This window comes from Pomacea canaliculata, linkage group LG10 (assembly GCF_003073045.1).
Source record: "Pomacea canaliculata isolate SZHN2017 linkage group LG10, ASM307304v1, whole genome shotgun sequence".
In the NCBI taxonomy this organism is placed as follows: Eukaryota; Metazoa; Mollusca; class Gastropoda; order Architaenioglossa; family Ampullariidae; genus Pomacea; species Pomacea canaliculata.
The window spans coordinates 1,538,497-1,558,396 of record NC_037599.1 but is presented as its reverse complement, the minus strand read 5'-3'; the positions used below and the strand labels follow the sequence as shown (position 1 = coordinate 1,558,396).

General features: G+C 35.1%; 2 protein-coding genes across 3 annotated transcripts; one reads left to right on the top strand and one right to left on the bottom strand.

Annotated features, from left to right (window-relative positions):
• The first annotated feature begins 8 nt into the window (after positions 1 to 8).
• Positions 9 to 14,857, top strand: LOC112573873 (CDK5 and ABL1 enzyme substrate 1-like). The gene is given in 14 exon segments (XM_025254530.1): positions 9 to 535; positions 947 to 1,050; positions 2,330 to 2,438; positions 3,186 to 3,275; positions 4,726 to 4,762; positions 4,764 to 4,853; positions 5,735 to 5,843; positions 6,315 to 6,386; positions 7,311 to 7,411; positions 7,734 to 7,840; positions 8,157 to 8,193; positions 8,454 to 8,516; positions 8,656 to 8,760; positions 9,158 to 14,857. Coding segments are annotated over 14 exon segments (1,560 nt in total). The 5' UTR covers positions 9 to 140; the 3' UTR covers positions 9,299 to 14,857.
• On the bottom strand, positions 14,433 to 18,042 carry LOC112573872 (Rieske domain-containing protein-like). 2 transcript variants are annotated; one of them, XM_025254527.1, is made up of 5 exons: positions 17,894 to 18,041; positions 17,092 to 17,224; positions 16,789 to 16,823; positions 16,334 to 16,414; positions 14,433 to 15,396 (listed from the first exon to the last, which is right to left on the bottom strand). In XM_025254527.1, exons 1-5 carry the CDS (start codon positions 17,900 to 17,902, stop codon positions 15,214 to 15,216), a joined length of 441 nt encoding a protein of 146 aa, XP_025110312.1. In that variant the 5' UTR covers positions 17,903 to 18,041; the 3' UTR covers positions 14,433 to 15,213. The 2 variants fall into 2 exon arrangements, with proteins under 2 accessions (XP_025110312.1, XP_025110313.1); XM_025254528.1 differs by lacking the exon at positions 16,334 to 16,414 and having other exon boundaries at positions 17,894 to 18,042.
• Between the last annotated feature and the right edge of the window lie 1,858 nt (positions 18,043 to 19,900).

Genomic DNA, 19,900 nt, shown 5'->3' with positions numbered 1-19,900 from the left:
TATTGAAGAGAAGAAAGTAATAAATATTTTTATTATTATTACAAAATAGCAGAATTCTAAATTTTGTTACAACCGCACAAAAAAAAAAAAACCTCGTCTGCTCTTATCTCGCGAGAAAATAACTTTCCACGCGAGATCTCATGGCGAATTCTGGGCGAAAGCATCAGAAACATCGTTCTTCCAGAAGAAGACTCGCTGCAATCAGTTTCTTATCAAATATTTCACTAGATGGTACCCACAATGACACAAAATTGGCTGTCTATAGTCGAAAGCATAAAGGAAACGACGTTTCGATTGAGAATGGCGAAGATCAAACTGCAGAAACATCAACATGGGCTGGTAAACAATTGTCACGGGAGATAACTAATGAAGCTTCAGGCACTGGCCTGAAGCAGTCGAAAAAATCTGTAAACAAAGAGAGACCTTCGTCAGGATCTATACGTTCATTTTTAGACGGAAACTATGGCAGCACTGCAAAAGCGGAGAGAACGGTGGATGTTGTTCCGTTTATTACTACAGGATCAAAGAGGTGGAGGTAAGATTTCTTTTCTGCAGCGTCTGCTGCAACACACATGATTCGATCATTAGTGACACGAGGAAGGCTTCGAGTGAAAATGTAGCATAGAGAAGGTAGGGTTAAAAAAAGTGGGTAAATCAGTGGTAGTTAGAATTATAAATGTTTTCTTTTGCAGGAATTGCTAACTGTATTTTCAGCGTAAGACTCCTTTCGATCCATGTCAATTATTTTGCTTTCATCAAAATTCAGTTTACATATCCAATTGTCACATTTTGAAACAACACGCACAGTGGTCGAACCACGAACTAATATCCCTACATACGTCCTTGGTCGAACTGATACTATGCACTGAGCGAGCGACAAAGAGGGAGAGATTGTGTTTTTGTATGTTTATTCACCTGATTCCATAATTTTTTTTCCCGAATGAAGAACATCATCATTGTCTGGAGACCATGACCGACAAGATATCAAGAAAAAGCTGAGCCATATGATCTCAGACGTGGGAGTCAAAAGAGAAATTGCAGAGTCTCTAGGTACATACTTTATCAGTATTTTTAATCAGTTTTTTGTTTTGTTTTGTTTTTTTGTTTTTTTTTGTCATGAAATTTTCAACTAAAGCTGTTTATTGTAGTCAAGAGTTCACATATTTACTCCTAGTTGATATGCCAACAATTGCAGTCACTGGGTTTCTTCTTCTTGTTCCTAGTCACCCCCAGTGAAGCATAGGGCAGCAAGTCAGTGGGTTTGCACTTGTACTTTTGTTTTTCAATAAGTTTTTGTGCTTAATAAATTTTCTAACTAAAGCTGTTATTGTCAAAAGTTCATAAATTTACTTTCAGCAGAAAGCTCTTGTATTTTTTTTTTGGTTGTATACTTATTCCTAATCACTGTGCTTAATAAAAAAAAAGAATGATAAGAGCAGTAAATTTTGTAGCCATCCTATTGTATAAAAAATTTTTTGACTTAAAACTATGATATTTTATATGTTTTGGAAAAAAGTTCAGGGTCTGTGCATTTGTTCTTTCTCTGCTTGATTACTGCAGCTCTTTTGCTAACAGACTGCTCTGCATAACTTCATATAACTTCATCATGAACTCCAGAAAGTACAGAACTTCACTGCACATTTGGTGCTAAGAGATAGGAAGCGGGACCATTTCACCCCTTTCCTTTATTTTCTGCATTGGCTACCCATCTGCTCTCTCATCCAGTACAAGCTGTTCATGCTATGTTTTAATTTCTTTGCTGGCTCCTGCCCTATTTCTATGAACTTCTCTCTCCTTACGTCCTAGCCAGAAAACTATGCTCAGCCATCTCCTAACTATTCCTGTCACACCAGAACAAAAGCATATGGTCACAAGATTTTTAGTTTCTGTGCAGGAAAATAATCGAACTCTCTCCCTTTCCATATCCACCACCTACCCACAGTTGAATCCTTTAAATATACACTGAAAACATACCTCTTCCTTAAGCATTACTCTTAACAACAGTCCACAATGCTACACCTTCCTGCTTATTGCTACTAACCTGCTCATCTTCCTTTTGCAAAATCATGATACTCTCTGTCCTTGTTACTTTGTTTCTCTTTACGCTTTCTGCATATGTTTTTTTATTTGTCATCAGTATTGTTGTTTATCTTTCCATCATTCATATGTTGTTTGTTCTTCTGTCCCTGGTATGTTCTCCATGTCTCGTTCTTGCTCCTATTCAAATCTCTCATTTATTGTTATATAAATCCATTATTATTATTTCAGTGTCCTTGTTAATGCAAAATGACAGTTTTGATCATTACTATATTTATTTTTCTTATTGAAGGTGATCGTTCACGATGCTCAAGCTCTATGTCAGAAAATTCAAGTGAGTCTGCTCCTAAAGAAGTCCGATTCCTGTCACCTGACACTCAGAGGATTACATCATCAGGAAGGTAATTTGCTCCTAAGCTAACCAGCCGTAATTAGTTACCTATATTTGAAAGTAATAAAATTTACACATTGGAGAAACTGTTAAGATATCATTTAGATAATTGTACATTGTGTGAACCAGTTTAGCCCATTTTATTAGTCCTGGTCAACAAATGATACAAATATTCACTGACACAAAAGTGGAAAGGAAACAGATTTAAAAACTAGAGAAGCTTGTTATTATTCAGTTTAAAGTTAGTTTTATTTATTTCCTTATTTAGTTCTTTTTCTTTGTTTTACAAAGAAGAGCATTTAAATGTGTTTTGAGATGTGACAGTTGTGTGTGATTCCTGCTACCTCTAGTCAAAATCAACCAATATGTACAAGTTATTGAAGATTGATGCTAATTCTTGTGAAGAAAAACTGGTATGCAGAATGAACTTCTTACTGCTTCATGTCAAAATCCATTTATTAATTACAGTTCAGTTTACTATTTTTTTTTAGCATGAATAATCTATGATGTATTTTCCCCAAACATCTCTGTTCTTCTGCTTTTTCTGAGTGAAAATAAACATCAGACAAGAGTGACTTGGTTTTGACAAACTAAGTATAATGTAATAGCTCCTGTTACTTTATTATATTTGAACACTAATTTCAGTTTTATTTATTTAATTTTTCAAGACCACTTTATGCACAAGGAATAAGATATCAGTAAAATAAAGGGAAAAAAGCATCATATGTTGTAAATTTTTCTTAGTTTTTATGCATAGCGTATTTTTCAGAGTGTACTTTGTGTCCAAAGATAGAGTTCCAGTTGCCATAAGCTCAGTGTTGCCATTTGGAAGAAGTACAGGGCAAAGGTTGGTACAGACAGCAAAGCCTACTTCTGACATTGAATAGTAGTTAACATGGATGATAATAAAGTATGTGGTATCTGTCATCCTTCATGAATAAATTAGACAGAATTTTATTTTAATGTAGCCTTTATTCAGTTTATTTTGTCTTTCTACAGTTTGAGGTTATTTTTTTAAAAAAATGAATAAGTTTGCTTTATAATTTTCTAATTTTTTTTTAATAAAATGAACACATCTCATTTCCAATCCACCTGAGGTTACCATATTTGTATCACTTTTCTGGCTTAACCATAACTTTTCCCAACTGCTTTGTACAGTTCTTTTACAATTATTTTGTAAGGAGCTTAGAAGACCATTACAAAGATAAATAAAGGAAGAAATCAGATTACATTGCTCAATAGTCATTGAAATAAATAGACCGTTACATTTGAGCATTCTTGGATTTAAATTTTTTTGTTATTATTATAGTTGTACATATTGAATTTTTGTTTACACTTTATTTACTTGTTTATTTATTTAGAAAACACTGTAATATATATTAAATTATACACACATTTATATGCTGTAGACTTCTACAGGAATTATTAGGAACTATTTATTATGGTCAGTATTATAGTAAAGACCAACAAAAAGAAAGACCATTCCTTACAGAATTATTTGAGTCAGATGATCAATTCCACATAGTTTTTATCTAAATATACTAAAATAAAAATGTTAGCAGTAAACTACAATTTTCATTTGATAATTCTGTATTTGTAACCTTGTAAATTAGTCTTCTGTCTCTATAGTTGTGATGTAAACAAGGGATGAGGGGGCTGGGGTTTAATGACTTATGCTGAGCCAGCAATTAAGGCTATATTATGGCAAGGCAGCCAGCCCTGTAAATAAGTGCCACATGCAGAGAAAGAACAGTAGCTCAGTTTGCTGTGCTCCTAAGATTTTCAGCAGATTGACATTTTAACATACAACGCACACAATTAAAAGTGTATGCAGCAGTTTAGGTCACAGTGGTAAAAAAAAAGACAGAGCAGGGTGAGGAGTGAGGTGGGCAGAATAATTTACTACTTAAATGTGTTCGGACTTAAAAGCTGGAAACAGTCTGAAGAGAAAAGGGCTGAGAATTCCAAACAATGTGACTAGGAGAAGGAGCATTGGCTGAATTTCTCTTAGCTAATTAATAGTACAGAGAGGAGGTCAGCTTTAGTCGATTAAAGAGACTCTCTCCAGGTGATAAGGCAAGGCTACAAAGTCCTGGATTCCACCCCTTTCTCTGATTTCTGAAGAGAAGGCTTGTACTTTGCAAACAAAAGACAGTGGGATGGTGGCAATCTCCTTGTGAGCTCTTGTCTCTAATGGAAGTGTATGAAACAATTCTAATATTAATGTACAATTTTTATTGAAATTTATCCAATTTTGTTTAAGATAAATTGCCATTAAAAGTACTATTTTTTTGTAGATCCGATGTTCTTCTTGATGAACTGAGACCTAAAGTCCGGCATACTTCAGGGTTCTCGATCCATTTCTTCATCAGAGGGACTTTTTCATATTGGCTTACAAGTGTCAGCACGTGTGGAAGAGGGACAGGTGAGGGACTGAAAACTGTTCAAAGGATCTAATTTCAATTTTTCCCCGGCCATGTTATGCTCCCGAAACATTTTTAAACAAATGTTTTAAAGTAAGTTTTGAGCAGTCATTTGGCCAGATGGCACAAAGCAGGACAGATATACATGTAGTGGACAATCCATGTTTCCCCCAAAATAAGACTGGGTCTTATATTATTTTTTGTTGTAAAAGAAGTATTAGAGCTTATTTTCAGGGAATGTATTATATTTTCATGTACAAAATCTACATTTATTCTAATACAGTCATGTCATCTTTTTCTGGAACATTGTCATAACTCTACAAACCCTGAATTTCTTGCGACTCCATTTATACGTAGGTGTATCTTGTCCACAAGCACCAGCATAGGCATTTACAAATGCTTGATTATAATTTATAGTATAATTTATTTTAAGCATTAATGAAATAGTGTTATTTATTTATGTGTTAATATTGTTACTTTATGATTCAATACATCCGTTGTGTGTTTTTAGGGAACAAATTTGTCTGTCTGGCTGATGATCTTAACTAGGACTTATATTTGGAGCAGGGCTTATACCACAAGCATCCTGACAAATTCTTCGAGGAATTATTTTCAGGCTAGGTCTTATTTTGGCGGAAACACAGTAGCAGGAACCTCTCACTGAAATTTTTAAATAAAGTATTAGCAGCATCAGAAGTCTTCTAAAAATATTTTGCAATGAATTTCATCTTGAGGAAAGAGGTCAGAAGGAAGAAAACAGTGATGAATGTTAAAGAAAAATGTAAAGGCAAGCAAAAGTTAAAATATCATTACTTTCCTGTCCTTTACTATGGTTCTTTATTAGTGGACTGGTATAGATGGATGTATCACTTGTTATTTTCAGGATGTGTCATATGCCAGGTTTTTAGTCCCAGCCCTAAGTCGTCAGTTAAAGAGAGCCAGTTCTGATGGCACAGCAGTGATGACATCAGAAGGAATGCTGCACCCTCAGGGTAAGTAGACATTTATTTTGTCTGAATAGAAGCAGTTTTTGCACTTTTTAGTAAAAGTTTAATTTCTGGTTATTTATGTAGTGGCTGGTACATGATGTGCTGTGCAAAAAATACATGAATTAAAAGAAAAACCTTCTAAAATATATTTCATTGGTTGTCCATATTTATAACTTACAGCAGAAGAGTTCATATTTTGTGTTTTACATGTAAAAAAAATTTTTTTCATACATAATATTTACATCAATGACTGGTTAGATTAACAGTTAAGCAAGCAATTATGCAGTAAACTACAGTTTTTTTCTAGTTGATGTTTGGCATACAGTAACAATATTAATTCCTTTTTCTGTCCTGAGTTCTGCTTTTTTTGAAATTCCTTTTAGTTTCATACCACCCTGACCTTAACACAATTTTATACTTGTACTATCATTCACTCTCTTGTCTTTGGTGCATACGTCTCTCCTGATTGTACAGGGCTTGAAGTTCTTCGCAGCCTTTCTCATGATGCATGCACTGGCCTGCGAGGCAGTCATGCATTGGACAGAGGTATCTTTACCATGTTCTTTTCTTTCTCTCTCTTTGTCTCTTTTGCTACTGCTTGTGGTGGAGTTATTTTATTGTGTATTTGAAATTAAAGATCTGTAAAACAGGTTGTACAGCTATTTTCATTGGAGTCAATAATCTGGAAATTCTACACAAGCAATGCCAGACTTTGAAACGCTGCTGATTTCTATTAGCATGGCAAGCCCAAACTGTGTTTAATAGTCATGCAACTGTGCTATCCTCACTTGCTCTCAATAAATAGTAATATATTAATATCTAATAAATAAATGAGATTTAGGTCTGGCTTTTTTTTCCAGAAAGAGCATTCACTTCTGGGCATTAGTTTTCTTGTTTTATCATTAAGCATTTTTGTTTTTTGTCAGGTAGTATAATATTACAGGTTCCCACAGCCATGAGTACTTGTTAATTGGACCAAACATATTTATCAGACTTTTGGGGGTTTCACCTTCATAAATAGTAATTTTTACAATCATCATAGTTTTCTAAGTTAATAGGCGACAAGTTTTTTTCTGATGGGCATTGTCCCACTGTAAGAACTTCAATGGTCTTTTCTGACCTTTACAGCTTTCATATGACCTCAGTTACTTCAGCGAACAAGATTAGCATTTTTGGACAAATATTTCTTGCTTGCCTGACATGAAATAAACACTGAAACATTTTCCAAAATTACTGAGTATAATTTGTTTTCAACCAGTTGATGTCTTTGTCAGTAACATTTTCATTATGCAACAAACAAACTAACATGCACTTACCAACATTCTGTGTTTAAAATTACTTTTTAAAATGCCCTATGCTTGTGGCAGCTTCTGCACTGCACTTGGTTTTTGGTTCATTTTTATTTCTGGTTAGGGTTGAGTTTGGTGCTTCAGTCATTTATCTGTTGTCTTTTTGTTTGGCATGTAACAGTTCCAGAAGATGTCATGGAGTATTACGATGCCAATATCCTTGATGATCCTGAGCTACACTGTGGTAGCTATCGAACACACATGACATTTTCATCATATGTGGTAAGATATTGTCTCTCTAGCACACTGTAAGTGACATGTTATCATTAGAAAGTATCAAAACATAGGGAAAAGATGACTTTGCAAGATTATTATTTTATATAAGATTACACTTTGTGGGAAAATAGGAACATCATAGTATTTAATACTGCATTGTTAATATTGTCTGCCCATTCCTTGCTGTTTTCTTCCCCTCTGCCCCTCACAAATAAAAGGTAGGATCTAGAGATATTCATGTTTTTTATTTGTTGGATACTTTAAAGGTTATCATCACCAGGATTGATAAAAATCTGTTTGTTGTTACCTTTTATATTTGTTTATTAAGGTGTCTGTGATGGACTATGTGAAGCCTGCTCTGCTAAAGAAAGAACTAAATGAAAAGTTCAAAGAAAGGTTTCCCAACATTCAGTTAACTCTGACAAAACTACGCAGGTGAGATTGTCTTTCTTTTGCTGCTGTAAACTAGCTTTATATTTACAAGACAACAAGCATTATTACTCAATTATTACAAGTATATTGTGATTTAAAAAAAATTTTAGTGGGGAGGGTAATTTCATTGTGGATGATGTGAACAATAAAAGTATGAAAGGGGAAATCTACTCTGCATACATATTTCATTTTTTTGTTCTTATATTAAATTCTGAAGAAGAGGCTTATCAGTTTTACATGAGTTTTCAGGCACATCCATTAAATTCACTCTCTGTATTTTTATATTATTCATGCTCAATTTTTTTCTGTCTTTCTAAAGTTTGAAAAGAGCACTGAAACAGATAGCACATATCAAGGTAAGCATAAGTATTGTGTTTTAGTCAAGGAGAAGCTGACCCTTTTTAGAAAGCTGTCAGTTGGTTTTACTGAAAGTTGTATGTTCTTTGAAATTTAAATATTTGTTGTTATTGTGCAGACATCAAAACAGAAAAGTTATCGATAACTTTTTTATGATAAACATAAAAATAACTTCAAGTATTTCTGTGCAACTGTTTTTAGTGTTAAAAAAACCTTGTCTATTAAAGATAAAGACTTCTTCTACCTTTATTGTTGACAGTGCCAGATTGATCAATGGACGGTTGCTCAAGCCTACGTGTATTTTGAGAAACTTGTTCTCAAGGTAAAAATTCTGCCTGGCATTTATTACAGTTTGTACTGAGAAAGAAAATGATGGTGTGTGGAAATAAGTCTGTTGTATTTTCTAGGTGGCTATAAGTTTATTTCCATGTCTTGATGTCTTATTTCATGGCTGTCCTCAGCACCTCATCAACAAGCAAAATAGAAAGCTTTGTGCTGGAGCATGTCTTCTCCTATCATGCAAACTGAATGATGTCAAGGGTGCTGAGCTATCCAGGCTCTTAGAGGTGGGTTAAACAAAAAATTTACTTTGTACACACATTTACATTTGTATGTGCATGTACAGGGGGCTGTTCTATTTGACCATTTGCTGATTGAATCATAGGTCATTTTGACCACAGCCCATTGTCAATTTGACTGTTGACAATTCAACCACAGCATCAGTCATAAAATAAGAAATATTTTTTTTCTTGTACAGGGCTGTGGTCAAATTGACTGTGGCAAATAGTCAGATAGACACAGGGTTATAGTCAAATTCAGTTGTGGACAAATTGATAAATCGTAGGTGTTGAATTGGTAAATGGTCAAATCAACCAGTGGCCCTCGCTCAAGTACATTTACACAAATGTCAGTCTAGTAATTTATATTTGTGATTTGACCTAAGGCTCACTTTTCTTCCCACAGACAATTGAAGATGTTTTCAAGCTTACTCGTAAAGAGCTGCTGTGCTTTGAAATAGAATGCCTGGTGGCTCTGGAATTATGTCTGCATGTTCCTGATATGGAAGTCTTCTCGCACTACCAGCGTCTTCTTTACAATTCCTGATAAACTCTAAAATTGTAGTTTTTACCAACAGCAGTCAACTCCAGAACTCTCCACAGCATGTCCCAGCAGTGTTTAGGCCTGTGACATGGCTAAATATCTAAATATTGGCTATTGATTATTTCAATTTATGTTAAGGAAAATTTTTGTCAGAGATTATAAACACTACTTTTCACTTTCTTGTTATTATCTATTCAGCTTCAAAAACTTTCCTTTTAAGTGTATTTTTAAGGAATTTCTTATGAGAAGTTGCTTGAGATCTGATCTGGCTCAGACCAGGCAAATGTTTTATTTTAGCTTACTTTTGTCCATATCTTCATTACTTTAATATGAGCAGAGCCTCTTCTTGGTTATGGCATTGCTGCTAGCTTTGACATAACCTTCTTACTATTCCAAATGATCATAAGGTCTTGAATGTCAACAAGCATGCTGCAAGGCAGAGTGTTCTGATTGAAAAGGGTTGAGTATATAAGACCATGTTAGGCACATAGATGTAAATAATACAGCAAAGTGTTATGGCTGTTTCATTGCCTTTGTGGTGTATATCTAATTTAATTGATCGATGGGTTAATTTGTCATAAGGGGTTTGTAATTGTCTTCCATGAGAATCACCTATAAAATCAGTTTTCTGACAAAACAGCATTTTCCTTGCAGGTCTCTCTACAAATATATCTTTTATTTTTCTAAGGGTAAAACTTGAGGAGGGGTTGTTGGAAAGGTGGAGGTCTCTTGCATAAAGGTGAGAGTCCTCATAAGCTGTACACTATTTTTGTTCATCACCCTTGTGGGTGTAAATGCAGCAAACATATTAAGTCAAAGACACCTCATTGTATGTTCTTGAAGACTAGATACCTGGTTGACAAAACTGCAGTACAGTACCAAAGTTTTCAATATAATACTGCTGTTTTTCAACCTTCTCAGCTTTGACCTGAGACATCATCTTTTGAGTTTTTTTTTTTCTCCTTCTTCTTTTAAAGTTTTCAAATTAATGTTTAATAGCACAGTCTATCATTGACATGATACACTAGAGTATGTGTGTTAAATGTCTGTGTGAGTATGTATGCCTGCCCTTCTGAGCGAAGAAAAATTTCTGTCCTGGGTCTCCTCAACAGACAATAAAGTCTGATTTGATTTGATGCTTCTCACTGTTGAAAAGGTAGAGAGCCCAGAGTTGAAAGTGTTTTTGTCAGAAACTGTTATGTCAAAATAGTGTGTATAAATTTATGTATATATATTTAAACATCAATTATATGTGTTAAAATAACATTTGAAAGTTAACACAGCGACTCAGGCAATAGCAGTCAGAATGATTTTCTTTGGCTCTCTCCTTTTCTCATGTGCCACCTGTGAAATATTTGTTCTTGCCATCAGAACTACAGTGTATAAGCAGATAATCTACCTTTTACACCATCTGATAGGCTCAACATACAATAGCTTAGGTCCAGTGTGTTGAAAGATAACTGCCATTTACTAGCCTTAAATACAAATATTATTACCATGATAGCATATTGCATTATTTTCTGTTGTTTTAGGTCTTCTTTATTTCTATGTTAAGTTTTATATATATATACACGGAAGATATTTTATTACAACTTTGTCCCCTCTTTTCCCTCAGTGTTATTGTTTTCATGTTATTCCCTGTGTACCGAATTCAGTCATCATATCTAACATGTTTTATTTTTTATTTTACATGAGGTTGTTCCTTGGTTTATAAAAGCTATTTTTTCAGATTATTATTATTAGGACTTTGAAAGGGTTTCTAGCATAAAGCATTGCATAATGACATAATCATTTTGACAAGTTTTTTTTAATAATTCCAAAACAAAAAAATTTCTTTTTCCAATGGTGCATATCTGTTCAGTGACCACTGCCATGGACGAATATGATTGATAATGGAATATTGTGAAATTTGGTCTATACCTACTTGAGTAAAATTCCCCTGCCAATATCCTTAGAAAATAGTCTCTTCCTACAAAGTTTATATTTTTAACAGAGAATATTAAAATGTGCTCAGGAATGAAAAGGAAGCTTGTTGAAGGTTATTTCTATGTCAGAAATGTAAAGTTTTTTAAAACATTAATCATCAAAGAGATTGTTGTTTAATCAATGCTTTTTCTAAAATAATTTTTCAAGTACACAATAGAAATTTTCTGTGCATGTTTCCTCAGATCTCAGGACCCAAAACAATAAAAGGCTGTCAGAAGAAAATCACATTTAGATAAAGTTTATCAAATTTTCTAAATTTTCAATTATAGTTTTTCAGTGCATCTTAAATTCAGTAACATCAAAATCTTTTCAATAGACATCTTACCAGTTTTTAAGGTTTCAGAGGCCCACTCACCAGTTTTATAATACATTTTCTGTAATGTCAGTAAATATTTTGTGGAATTTGAGTGTGTACCTTATTCTTAAAATTTAAAAATAGAATAGGATCTTCTTTTTGCACTACAGTAATACCTCCTTATTAAGACTAGCTGAAATCCTCCAAAATTAGGCCATAACTGAAGGGCATCATAGTAGGGAGATTAACCAGTCTGCTTTCATTCTAGTAATCATGACTTCAAACACCTATACATTCAAGTTCATTAAAACCATATCATTGCTGGTTTTCTTTGTTGTTTTCACTTTCACTTGGTCATTCTTAATTTGCCATATTTTTTAATTGACTGAAGCTTTATAGCTTTGACTGAAACTCTCTGGATAAGAGCAAATGATGATCAATACAATTGATTGGAGGAGTGGGGAGGGCATGAGGGAGTCATTTTGAGCATAAACCATATCTCCCTAGCTATATCAACCCCCCTCCCCTCCATCTGAGTCAAATTGACCCCGCTGTAAGCATACTGTCCGATTTAAGATCACCACTAAAAGTCAAATCACCCAGCCTGATCAATGATATCTGTTTTGTATTAATTGAATGTCTGCATATTAAAACTGATTTCAAAGAAAATTGCGTATACATGCCATTGCGATGTTTAAACCAAACATCTGCATGTTTAAGGCATGTACACTTGATACGAACCTCTAACTCAAGAATAATGACAACACTTTAAAAAAAAATGATTGAAAAGAAAATCGTGTTACGCACTTTTGTGATTTGTTCTCTGAATGTAATATTGCCATGTAAATTTTTGCTTAGTAAAAAGATGGCTGAACTTGTTGGAACAACAAATGGCTCTGTTGATAATATTTGACATTAATGAATACTCCTGTCATCACAGATTGATTTGTCTTTTGTGCCTGGATTGACTCAACTTTCAGTACTGGGACAATATGGTCATTACAGGATCTATTCTAGTCAGGTGGGAGGTAGATATGACTGGATGATATGGCTTTGGTCGCAATGACCACTGACCCAATAAATAAGCAGTCTCTTTCAAAATGTACTTAATTTTACATGCTTTCTGCAGAAAATTGAAATATAGGGTAAACAATCAGGCAGAAGCAGCATATTTTAATTTTTTTCAACACACGACTTAAGTGAAACAAAATTTGTAATGGAGCACAAACTGTTGGTTGTAAATTGGGTTGGGGAAGGTCATCATAATAGATATGGCATTAACATAGAGAAATAAATTCATGAAAAAAGTGTATGGCTTGTAATAAGAGGGGGTCATAATGGGGAAGGTCTCGTTTAGGTTTTACTGTAATAGATAATAAGGTAAAAATGAATCCAATTTATAACTCTAACATATGCTGCTCACTGTTGAAAGGTTGTGGACAGCATTAAGGCAGGCATACATCATATGCAAAATATTTGTCATAGTTCTTGGTTCTGTGGTCGTGTCCTTAAGTTGGCATATTTTGTTCGTTTACTATATGTTGCTCACGTTTTAAATGTTGGTAACATTGCTTTTGAAATCATGTCTGTAGCAATTAATCTTGATGTTTTTGTTTCATTCTGTTAAAAAGGCTTTTTAATATTTAAGCATCGCAGTCTGCACTAGGTGATATGTAAATTGTGTAGATATAGAGTTCCTATTCTGTGATATTGAAGTTGGTTGGTTGACAAGCTGGCATGGGAAATTTTGATTAAATGTTTCAGTTATTTTGTCAGGAATTAGTTTATACATACCTCATCATCCACTATTATCTTTCATTTATCATTACTGGTCTGCACAGAGAAGGTGATCTTTGTCATGACACTGCATATTCATTATTATTATAATTGCAAGATTATTATTATTATATGTATTGTAAGCTCTGGGCCATTTTATATACCCTTTAAAAATATTAGGAAACAAAGAACTAGCTGGTTTAGATTTACAAAAGCTTATTTGTAAGCAAGGAATAGCTGGTGAAGAGGATTTATTTGTAAGAATATATGTGTGCCTGAGTGTCTGTAAGTCTTTTCTTTATATGCCGTTCTTTCTAAATTGTTTTATTATAGATTATCTTGTATTTATGCTGTGTCTTCTCTGTATCCCTTGGCATCATTACATATTCCTAACACAAGAGGAAAATCACGTCAGAAGTTTTTAAAAGCATAACAAAGATATTTTGAAATATTCAAAACGACCAACATTTTAAGGGACAATACTGAGCTCCAAATTTTCATACATAATTTTCTAATCTACATATATGCCGCACTCTGTCCTTTTACATCCCTGATTGTTTTTACAAATTTCACAAAAATATTTAATATGCGTGATGTAAATATAGGTTACAAGCATTTTCCAAATGAATTATCATTTGACTATGCACACAAACCAGCATTTGTTTCTGGGACTGCTGTATGTTTGTAAAACTGATTGATCTCAGCATTATTCTTGATAAAACCTCAACCAACAAGAAGGGGTGAAAAATGAGTCTTTTTTTTGTGCACAATATCCATGTGTATATGTGAGATGTAATGAATATAAAGGTCATGCATATATGCATATACATGCAAATGCACTTTCTTGTGCATTTTAAGTCACACTGTTGATTTTCCATAAAGGATTAAGTTTTCTATTGTATGATACACATCTTTGTGTTTGTAAGATCTACCAAAAGATTCTGTCGGGCATAGTTTTGGAAATGTTTTCATGCAACTCCGTTGTTCTTTCTTCACTATTGCTATTTTAATGGTATTCTCTTAGAACAGTAAATATGAAAGCACTTTTTTTGCAAAACATTTAAAAGAAACACTAATGGAAACATTTCAACACTTTATATAGCCTGCACTTTTTTTCTTTCTTTTGAATAACAAATGTCTATATGCATTTGACATGGAAAATACACTGAAATATTTTGATGTTATCTTGATCAGGTTGACATTTCATTATAGATTTTTTGGTCTGTACATATTTTGTAATTTTCATTAATTCTTGTCAACTTCACTTTTATTTTCAAAGGTGGATTGTCCAGTACTTGCAATTAATATTGCAATGTATTTTCAAGTGCATATTAAGGATGAGCATTTGTGGTTACCCATGATGATGAGTGTACAGATAGTATATTTCGACCATGTACATTAAACACAAAGAATTGCTGTTGGATATCTAGTTTCTTGCTATTCATCTTTGCAAAGCTCTGACTGTGAAAATTTAATATAAAATCTTTACAAAATAAAACAGGAAATAATTTTGAAGAGTTCATGTTGAATACAAACACAAAATTTGTTGCTGGGATTGGTTTTGGTAAGGATATATTTTGGTAGCAATCATCTTATTCCTAATCACCCCCAGTGGAGCATGGGGTCCCAGGTAGCAATCATACTGTTTATAAAATCAGACATGTCTTAGGAAATGCAAGATATTGCAGATGGCTAGTGTTTATGGCCCTACTAATGACTGACATTTTGACCACAAAACTAACCAGCAATAGTGTACTAAATGTGAAACAGCATACACAGTAAAGCATATTTTCATCTAGCCTTAAATATCATCTTTAGTTTTTTAGCGGAATCAATGTTTGCCGTCTACTGATACCGTCTGTTACTTGCAATGAAATTTTCTGCCTTTGTCTGTGCAGTTGTAGTGATCAGATTCCACTCTGTTTTCCAGTGATGATAGAGTAACATACACATTATCATTTTCTATTGTTACTGTGTGTGTGCGTTGTTTGACACCTTTGGATTTCACTTCAGGAGGCTTCTTTTGATTAAATGGGTCAACAGCCTGCAAAAACAATAAAAAAAATCTAAGACACAAATCTTTTAAGAGTGGCTCTTTAAAACAAGCACTAACTTAAAAATTTCTAGGATTTACTCATTTGTTACTTTAAAAATCTAAATCAAAGGTACATAATGCTGTCCTACTACAATACAGTAAAAGATAGCTCGGATGAAATAAGAGAAATTCTTAAAGCTTATCAAGCAATAAAGCTAAATGCTAATAGGTTTAAAAAGAAGCAATGCTGGAATGGCAACAGTACAATTTTTTCTGTGTAAAGAGAGCTACATTCTAGTAGCAATGCACATTCTACATTGTGTATAAAGCACATTGAGCCTGGTTTCAAGGATACTGCTATGTTAGTGTATCATTGTTACTGTGTTTCAGAGAGTACTGAAATAACCAACTGACAATGGTAGTCTGAATTTACAACTAAGATTTGGCATAGAAAGAAATTCTGATATAAGAGGGAGGAATTTTTCTTTCAGTCAACAGTTGTTAGCATGCTTTAACAATCTCAGAATTATTATTTACTGACAGCAGCAGGTCATGTGCTGGAAACAGGACAGCTCTATCAACTGGACAGCTTTGGAATCATTGTACCCTACTACACCCCAAGAAACCAAAGGGCGCAGTTCATGTGCATAAGTAGATCACAATGTGAATCAATAAGCACGTAAGAGGCAGTACTATTCCCAACTCCATCTAAACAAGAAAAACAAGCCAATCTGCACTAATACCATCAAAGCCCAAAATTTTTGGATACTTGTCACACAAAATGTACAAAAGTTATGATTTTATCTTCAGGTCAGTGGTTCTATAACAACTTATTCTTATTCTAAGAGATGTACACATTTGAACAGGCACTTTTTAGTATGTGAAAACCATGGCTTTACAGTGAAGTGTTCAAAAGAAAGAACTTCCAAAAAAGTTGAAATATTACTAGATATAATCCATTTCCACTGTCAACAGCAATTTTGTATTTGTGCCAGGGACACACAATGCAAGAAGTTGCTCCTAGTTCCTGTTAAACACACACCAAACAAATAAACAAAAGTACCAATAGGTTCTCCTATTTGCTTAATTTGTAACGATTGCAAACTCATAAAAGTCAGGCATGTACATAAAACCTCTTGGGTGAAACTTTCAAACACCAACCCATTCTAGGCCTGCTATATTTTGGGGGAAAGTTCTCAAAGCCTATCCTAACTAACATTTCTTAATCAACAAACACAAAATATGCTCTCAAGCAAAAAATATTTTACCTTAAGACTATTTTTGAAAGCAAATGCAGTTGAAACCTGTTGAAAAATATGTTGACATTTTATCTCTCCATTATTATTAATTGAAGTCAAAACCACCTCACAATAGCACAACCAACAAAAGATTTTTATTCACCTCTATATCCCCTTCATGAAGGGGGCCACCAGCATCTGAAAAAAGTAAAACTGGTCTCATGCTTCTATGTTCAGTATGGGAAAAAATGCAATAACTTAATGGTTTTATACTTTTAAAAAAGTTGATTGAGAATAAATTCTCTTGTTGATGGAAGAGGGAATGTTTTTGTGAGTGGTAAGAACAAATTATAACTGTTATACTATAGCTGCTCAAAGTTCACGCAGAGCACAATTGAGGAAAGCCCCCAAAGTTCTCACTGACAAAAATTTATCATGAAATAATATAATCAGTTGAATGACATACGGTAGCAAAAACTATCCAGAGCATAGAACTTTCCACGATGTGATAAAACAAAGATGTCTCGATCTTGAATGACAACCCTTTTCCGACCAGCTTTATGTATTTCTTCAATTGTTCCAACATGGAAAGAATTGATCTGTGGCATAAAAAGTATTTCCCATAAGAACAAGGATGAATTCATCTCTATAACCTATAGGTCTTCCATTAGTGAGCAATCATCAGCAATGACATCCACTGCAGTAGCCACATACATATTTTATTTCTGCATGAGCTCGCGAATGTGCATGTGTTCTGCCTTTGCCTTTCGACGTAATATAGCGTAACTAATTATGTGAAACTAAAGGCATCAATTCGGTGTTCATTATAATTCACAGGAGTGTTTATCATTTAATGGATGTTGTGAGATGTGTTTGTCTAGGGTAAGTTAATTAGCGCTCTAAGCAATGTCTTTGGAACGTTACACCCGGTGCGGATTGCTATAATCGGTCTCATAGCCTAACGGGATGGCTGGCAGGGACCGAGTGTGCATATAGCTGTCTACAAGGCGCTGCAGCTCGCTACACGTACACTCATCGTACAGTATAGGTATTACCACCAATAAGTGGTATTATGGAGGGCTCCCACATCCCAGCACTAAGCTGCCCACGGTTTGGGGAAAAGCGAAAGCGGATGCGAACATTTGCAATAAGATAAACTAACACAAAATAATAAAAATAAGAGAATTGTAACCCATTAAAATAACCCAAGATAACACAGATAAAGTCATAATTCTATGACAGGTATCCAACAACAACTGAACACTCACTGCAGACATCAGGCTCAAGTTGTTTTCCCGCGCGAAAGAGTTCGGTGTGGCGTCACGCGTGCAGACGTCAACGCTTGCTAGCCTTTACCAAACAAAACAACAGCTCTAATTAGTCTGGTGCAGTGTTTCCTTATTTTTAGACTGCGATTACCGTCTGATCATCGTACTGTACCGCTGACAGTGATTTTTCCCTCCACCCTCACCCACTTCCACTCCACCATTAGTCGCGCGAGCGGCGCAGCGCGAGCAATGTGACAATGTTTACGAAAGTAAAATCAAAAATCTCATATATTGCTTTACACTCATGTTAATAATTAGTAGTAAACATAAGTAAGGCATCACTTCTGACATGAGTGTAAGTGCTACTGGCAGCTGCTCACGTGTCCTTAGACCTTCTCCTTGGAAAAGAAAAAGGATTTAAGGAGAAGAATCCAGTCTGACACCTAAAGATGCCGGATCCCCTTGACAGCCGCGGGCCCGGGTACACTAGACCCCCCTCCACCCTCTTTCTTTTACTCTACCTTATTTCAAAAATCATATTTACAGCATGCCGACTTGTGAGACAGCTGACCCAGCCGACGCTCACTCGCAGAGCCAGAGAACCTTCACTGACAATAGAAGGGAGGATCCACAGTCTGTCCACTCAAACATATCCCACACATCTCGTTGTTTAGACCGAGCAAAAATAATTCAAACAAAGGCTAAATCGTAATCAGCTCTCTGTCTGTAGGGGATGCAGGCAGTTTAATCTCAAAATACATAATTAGAAATACTACATGAAACTCCAAATGAGACGAGTACAGTAATCATGTACCCACTGATCGAGTGAGCTCCCCTGACCGCTCACAAAGATAATGATTATCTCCCTTGCACTTTGTGGTTCTCTCTGTCTTCAAATGAGCCCACAACTGCTAAGAAAATCACAAATAAAGAAGTAGCAGAATATGCTTTTAGAAATTCGGAAACCAAGCACAATTTATTTTAAAAAATTAGAGAATGTTGTTGAATCATAGTCCCATCATTGGCGCATCATGTTTTTCCATTGGTCTGGTCTTTCAGGATGCGGGGCCTCGGGCAACTAGAATTGTGGGGCCTTTCCTACCCGGCGTAACATCGCGCAGTAATAAATGACATATTCTGTAAATAGTCGAACAGCTTCCTAATAATAATAAAAAAAATGTGACAACAGAAAATGTATGTAATTCTAGTGAATGCACCGTGATAACCATGTCAGGTACATATTTCTGATGTGAGGGAAGTCTAATGGAGAAAGAATTTTGAAAGTTTTGCGCAAGTGGAATTTACTTTTATTCCGCTGAAAGGGAAAGCCATTTGAGTTTTTAGAATTTCAAAGTTTGTGAAAACTACTGATTATCTCTTTCTCCCAAGGTGCCATCACACCAGGCGCGATGCACGGGGCCCCCTTAGGGCGGTCGTCCCTGATCCACCCCCATCACCCCCTAGCCCAACCTAGCACAGCCTCATGTAACACTACGCAGCCTCAGGTAACACTACACAGCCTCATTAACACTACGCAGCCTCAGGTAACACTACACAGCCTCATGTAACACTACGCAGCCTCAGGTAACACTACACAGCCTCATGTAACACTACGCAGCCTCAGGTAACACTACACAGCCTCAGGTAACACTACGCAGCCTCAGGTAACACTACACAGCCTCATGTAACACTACGCAGCCTCAGGTAACACTACACAGCCTCAGGTAACACCACGCAGCCTCAGGTAACACTACACAGCGCCTTATGTAGCTCTCAGTGTTCAATAATTCTGTCCACATCACACAATATCCAAGTTCGAGGCGTCCATACTTTGCATGTGCATTCAGTCGGCTTAGTTCGTACCTTAAAGTTTGTTTACAGTAAAACATATTTGCTGGGATTATTGACATTCAAAAGAGCTCTACAGCTGACAGAGCCGTTACCTACGAATGTATGAACATGTTTACTGAAATATCAAATTGTTTAGCGGATGATTAACTTTTTAAG

What these genes read in the sequence shown, in the direction of transcription:
- LOC112573872 (XM_025254527.1), bottom strand. An exon ending in TCTGGATAGTTTTTGCTACC is followed by an intron (nt 16,824 to 17,091) that starts GTATGTCATTCA and finishes TACTTTTTTCAG; the next exon opens with ATGCTGGTGGCCCCCTTCAT. An exon ending in GTGGAAATGGATTATATCTA is followed by an intron (nt 15,397 to 16,333) that starts GTAATATTTCAA and finishes TTGTTTTTGCAG; the next exon opens with GCTGTTGACCCATTTAATCA.